The sequence below is a fragment of the Charadrius vociferus genome, unplaced genomic scaffold, assembly GCF_000708025.1.
Source record: "Charadrius vociferus isolate BGI_N301 unplaced genomic scaffold, ASM70802v2 scaffold332, whole genome shotgun sequence".
In the NCBI taxonomy this organism is placed as follows: domain Eukaryota; kingdom Metazoa; phylum Chordata; class Aves; order Charadriiformes; family Charadriidae; genus Charadrius; species Charadrius vociferus.
This window is the reverse complement of record NW_009647418.1, coordinates 1,643,037-1,649,186: the sequence shown is the minus strand read 5'-3', so window position 1 is coordinate 1,649,186 and position 6,150 is coordinate 1,643,037. Positions and strand designations below refer to the sequence as shown.

The 6,150-nt window shown below is 55.8% G+C and overlaps 1 protein-coding gene across 1 annotated transcript in view; it reads right to left on the bottom strand.

Annotated features, from left to right (window-relative positions):
* The window catches only part of NCOR2 (nuclear receptor corepressor 2), a 194,166-nt gene that overhangs the window by 57,825 nt on the left and 130,191 nt on the right, over positions 1-6,150 (bottom strand). The window contains exon 17 of the mRNA XM_009880331.1: positions 4,579-4,721. Within this exon, the coding sequence (XP_009878633.1) occupies positions 4,579-4,721 (143 nt within the window). The remainder of the gene's footprint in view (positions 1-4,578; positions 4,722-6,150) is intronic.

Genomic DNA, 6,150 nt, shown 5'->3' with positions numbered 1-6,150 from the left:
CAATTTTTCAATCCTTTAAAAAACTTCCAGATAAAACAAACAAATACAACTGCTTTTTTTTTGCTTGGAAACGCTGCTTGCTCAAAATCTATTTTTATCAAACTGGGCAGGAGAGAGGGGAAATAAGGCACTTGAGAAAGGGCTGTGTGAAGGCACGGAGGGGCGGCGGGAGGAAGGCAGAGCTCTGTGGTCCCCTCGCCCCGTCCCGGCAGCAGCGGTGATGCCCCGGCACTGCCAGCGTTCGCGCCTCTGCCACGGCAGCGATTCAGCAACCGCACGTTTCTGTCTGAAGCAGCAGCTCCCCATCACGCTAATGCGGTGACAAAGCGCCGACGTTACTATGGCAAAGACTTCTCTGCCTCTTACTCACGGGTCCGTGACTCAGCCGCGGGCAGGAGCGGGCTCCTCGCTGGGGAATTAGCCGGGAACCAGCCTCTGCCTCAGCATCCTACTTGGCCAGAGCCCGGGCTCCGGCAGCATGGAGCGGCGAGATGTCCCCACGGCACCATGGGTGCCTCTCATGGCAGAACCCACTGCTGGTATTTAGGGAAGATGATGCGAAACACAGGCAGTGGACCCTGGCTACATCTAGAGATACGATCAGGCTACCACCTCACCTCTTATAATGCCAACAGCTCTGGTCCCCTCATGCGGTCTTGGTCGCGGCACCTTGCCCAGGAAAGGGGTCCCTTTCTGCTCTGCCTCTGTAAGCAGCCACAGGGCCACCACGTGTGATGGGGGATCCTAACCACGACTGCAGAGCATGGAAGAGTCTCTGTGAGCCTGCGACCAGGTGTCTCCCAACATCACAACGTACTCTTAACTCAAGTGATTACCAGCAAGGCCATGGGAAGGTGCCAGGACGACTTGCTATGAGCACTTTGATGCTCATTTTGTGCTATACCAGCCCACAGGGGCTCTGCTCTCTACCTGCCACCACATATTTTTGCAGGAGCATCCAGGACTTGCTGCTACTTGAGCACTCTGCCTTGCCGAGACCACCGGGGAGACACGCTGTGTGCAAGTGAGGACACCGAACCCTGCACGAGGGGGTGACTCCATGTCTGCTCCTCCACGCTGTCCTCCTGGTCCCCAGCCAGCCCCATCACGCTGACTCCCAGCCTGGCAGGGATGGGCAGCTCTTCCCCTACCTCCCCTCTTGCCCTTCCCAGGCACGAGGCACTGCATCCCACCGCTCAACTTCACCCGCACCATCTGTCCTGGAGGAGGAGATGGAGATGCCACCAGCCCTCGGGCGCAACATCTCTCTGGCCTTCTACCCTACAGGCAGAGCAGCCATCCCGACAAATTTGGCCTCTCCTTGTACTCACCACCTGACATGGCAACAACAGCCAAAAGAGCTTCCAAACCCCGCTACTGACGCAGAGCCATCATTACGGGTACCTCCCATCAGTGTCAGCCTCAGCCTGTCCCACGAGCAGGACCAGGCAGCCCCAGACTGGTATGATGTAACGATGCGTACTTGAGACCACACCAGGACTAGGTCTAACCACAGTGACACCCGTGCCGTGCCGCGGGAGCAGCCAGCAGCGACGGGAAGGGGCAGAGCGGTGACCCCGCAGGCAGGACCTCTCTGCCACCGCAGTGAGGAGGGGCTCAGTTCCCCATCCCGAGACCAAGGCTCTACCCCAAGGCAAGGCAGACTTGTTCACCCTCTAGAAGAGGCCACCAGGCTGTCCTCCTGAAGCAGCTTTGCCTTGTGAAGCCAGCACCATCCAAAAAAGCAAGGAGTTGCAGACATGTTGCTCGGAGGGGTCCAAAGGATTGGTCCTCCTAGCAGGACCAGCACCAGCCCAGGAGATAAGTCACCCAACTTCGCTGCGCAAGCCAAAACAAGCCCCAGCAGTCACTAGACCGACATGACAATCGCACCGCAAAGAAGTCCTGGTGAAGACAGCGCCTAATCTCCAACCGCTCACAAAAAGAGCAGCTCTGAGGACACCGCGTATCCCAATGCCCTGCTTTCCTTAAATGCCGAGATTAGAGAGCGCAGCGTGCAGAAGGTCAAGGCTAAGTGACGCTGATGCCTGGGACACATCCGAGCCGCTCGGCCGCGAAACCAAGCAAAAACACACCGCAGGGCAGATAAAGTGAAGCCTCAAGTTGGCGTGACCCTGCTCCAGCAGAAACAGGCTGCCTGTCCCACGGTGCTACCGGCTGGTAGGGACATCCCGATCCACGGGGCCGCTCGCAGAGGGAGGAGGGTGAGGATCTGTAGCGTCCAGCCCTGTTGAGCCAGGACTGCAGTGGGATTCCCCTCCTTGAACGGGCTGGAGAAGGGTCTGGTGACCGCTGAGCAGCTCTGAGGAGAGGGGGAACAAGGCTCGGCGTGCTGACACGGCCCACCGGCCCCTGCGTGCTCTTGCCCTGGGGGAGAACCTCGCCAGTAAAAGGATGTTTCTTCAAATTAAAACCCCAAACACGGCATGTGGGAGTGTATGGAGCATACAGGCTCTGGAGAGGTGGAAAAGGAGCACCACCACACCAGACACCTTTGCCTGTTGCAACCCAAACCCTTCTCCTACCTAATGCTGGATGCTCCCTGGATGCTCAGAAGGAGGGTCCCCCCGTCCCCAGAGCTCCTCAGGCTCTGGCCAGACTGCAAGGGGACAAAGGGCTGCTGAAACGCCCGGCCCCATCCCACCCAGCACTGCCTCAACATGGAGAATGGGGACATCCTGCTCCACACGGCGCTATGCCACATTTTGGGGACAGAAGAACCTTGCCAGGGTCTGCTTCCCATCCCACACCGGTCACTGCTGCCTGCCCGTCCCTGCAGCTCCTCCGCGTCGCCTGCACGCTGCTGCAACTCCGTGTCACACCTACCTGGAAGAGGAGGCTACAATATTAATGAGCCCCATTTGGGAAACGAATGAGATCTGCTAATTAAGTTTACTCTCATTAAGCAAGAGGAAGAAAAGCAGAGCCACCGTGTTTCCCCGCACATGATCAGCAGTAGCTGTTGGTGGCGAGGTCAGGAAATAAATTGGGGATGTCACGGCCAAACTAGGTGATGCCACGCTGCCTCGCCACGTGCTGAGGTCACGGCTGACTACTGGGTATAGGATGAGATTTGGAGGCTCGGTTTGCTCGTGAATATATTTAGGAGTCAGGAAGGAAGGTCTATGGCAATTTAATCGCAGTTGTTCTTTGATTTTATTCAGCTTTCTGGCATCTGCTGTTGCCACAAAACAATAGAGCACAATAAATAACAGCTGAACGCTCATTGTTCTTCTCCACAACCGAATCCCATAGCCTCCAATGCTCAAAAAATAAAATGATGATGCTGATATAAACTGTGAGTGAGAGTGAGCAATTAGACGGGCGAAGTCTAGCGGCTGCCTTGGAGGGACGGATGCAGGGAAAAATGTGGTTCTGCAGAAAAACACTTCCGTGATATAATTTCTGAAACGTTAGGAAGCAGAGTCAATTAATACACACCGGCTCCACTGCCAGCTAAGCTGCATGATCTTATTTCAGATTCTCCCCCGTAATGAACAATGATATCTTTATAATGTAACAGTTTATATTCAGAGGGCTTGATGCACATTTCATTCCAGTCTTTATATCTGTTTTGGGGTCTTTTATATAGTTTGTTTGCTTTGTTTCTAAAAACAATTTGGTGAAACATGGGAACACAGGAGTGTCTCTGTGCATAGAGAATTAATAAAAAAGAATCGCCGATGTCTTCTCTTTCTCTCATTCCTATAGACTGACTAGGATATTAAATTCCTGGGTGAGTCATTGAATGTTTTCCTGTCTTTCTTTTTTCTCTTGCTGTAATAGCCTGCTTGGAGAGATTCCTGCATTGAACATTGTCCTTTGCATTTTCAAAGCACCCCTTGGGGGTTTAGCCATGTGAATTCTATTAGCCAGAAACTGGGAACCCCAGGATACTCTACAAATGAAATAATTATAATCCTTAGCTGCTCTTAGCAGTCCGTCCTATCTCCAGAACACCAAACAAACGCCACTTCATTCAGACCCTGCACCGCATGCCAGAAAAGAAGCAACGTTAGCACCTTCTGATGGGGAAACTGAGGCACAGAGCGAGGTACGCATCTCCTCGCATCCCTGAAGACAACCGACATCCGCGTCAGGACCAGCCTTTCCTCACGTTGCCCTAAACCCCCGAATTTCTTTGGGGCAAACCGGCAGTTTACCAGGTAACCGCAGTACCTGCAAGGCACAGAGCTGCGGTGCCCAGCCGGGCTCTCTGCTCCCGGCGTGGAACAGCACAACCTCGATGGCGTCCAAGTATTTGCACAGCCAGGACCGAGCTCACGTCTCGGCCAACACACCACAACCCCACTCCTCCTTCTGCTCCTTATCTCCCGCGTACCAGCCATGCTCCAGACACCCAGGCATCTCCCACGCAGCAGCTCCCCCTCCTCCAGACCTCCCGGGGCCAGATGGGTGGAAAAACCTTCCCTGCGCCGTCTCCCTCTCTCCCCAGAGCTTTTACTCCGAGAAGATAAAGATTCCCCTTGGCTGTGGGAAGCACGCAAGCACTTGCTGGGAAGTATCTACGGGTGTGGGCTGAGACCGGGCTCTCACCATTTTCAGTTTGTGCTGCTGTAGGATCTCATCCAGGTTCTGCCTCTTCTTGTAGTTGAAGTAGAAGTTTTTGCACTGCGACACGGTCTTGGAGCCCACCATCCTGGCAATGGCCGACCAGTTCCGCCCATGCTCAAGGAGACCTATGGTCACAGGAGGGAAAAAGGAGAAGAGTTTAAGACCAGATACACTTGCACAAGGGCCGCATTATCCACGCAGGATGGGAAACATCCTCCACGCAAGCCAAACTCCGCAGGAACAATATGCTCACTAGCACCCATCTGAATGGCTTCCTAGGCCAGGGGATGACTTATGAGAGCCTGTTTTTCTTTCCAAGGGGAAAAAAGGCACTATGCTGACTGCCTCCGGAACAAAATACATCCCACAGCCATGTCTCGGCCAGGCACCGGGCCGTCAGGAGTGTGAGTGGTGCTCCGTTCCCTTTGGGACAATTGCAGGAGGTGTCACCATGCCCAGGAGAACTTGGGGCAGCAGCTCTCAGTCAGTCCCTACCACGAAGCAAAGGCTCTTCCCACCCTCCTGTGCCCCAGTGATGACTTCGACTGGGGTGAGAAGGCAGTTCAGGGGGTCGGAGCACAGAGTCCTGTTATGGATGGGGAGGAGGAGCAGGGAAGCAGCAGCACACAGGCAATGAAGCCCAGGTGATGTCCCGGGCCGGGAAGAGGTGTGCCGAGTAATTAGTGCTGATTGCAGGCTCATGAGCAAAAGCAGCTTCCCAGGTCAGGCATCACGCCAAGGGCTAGCAATCCTGGCCAGATGGTGCCACCCAAGCACGGGGCTCCTGCCAGCGCCGGAGCAACCCAGCGGGGTGGAGGAGGAGGAGGAGGAAGAAGGAGCCAGTCAGCACCCCGTGTCCTTGCGGTCTCTGCAGGGGTGTCGGGGCACCCCCAGTGCCACAGCTGGAGGTGGGAGTCACAACTGCAGACCAGGGATGGGTACAGCGGGACTCTGGTCCATCCATCCCAGGCTCCTGGAGGTGACCCCAGCGAGGATCATCCAGACTTTCTGGGAGATAAAACCTCACAGCCTGCAATCCTGCCTGGTGCGTGGCTGGTCCTTCCCATGGTGCCTGGTGGAGCCAGAGCTGCCACCAGCCTGTGGGACACTGCCAGCCGAACTGGGATGTGCCGTTCCAGCTGGACCTACCCATGTGATGCCACCTTCAAGCCAACAGCTCCCCGGGTCCTCCCCTGCACCCTGTGTAGGGTGAAGGATAGACTATGAGCCCAGGGCACATACTGCCACAAAAAGTGACTTCAAGATGAAAACCAGCAGGAAAAGAACCTACTAACAGCATCTTCCTCTTTCGTTAGGGGTTTCTCTGCCCAGATGCCACCAACCACGGAGCCTGGGAACAGGCACTGCCCGGGCACCTCCATCCTCCAACCCCAAAGCCCTCCCTGGCTGCTCTGACGCTGTGGGGCTCGGGACCGCAGCGAGTCCCACGTTAGGGCTCGTGGTCACAGCCCTGCTTGTGCCTGGGAGCCACGACAGCTGCGCCCCAGCCTGGCCCCGCTGCCAGCCTTCAGCCACGCTGCCGCCACGTGGCCA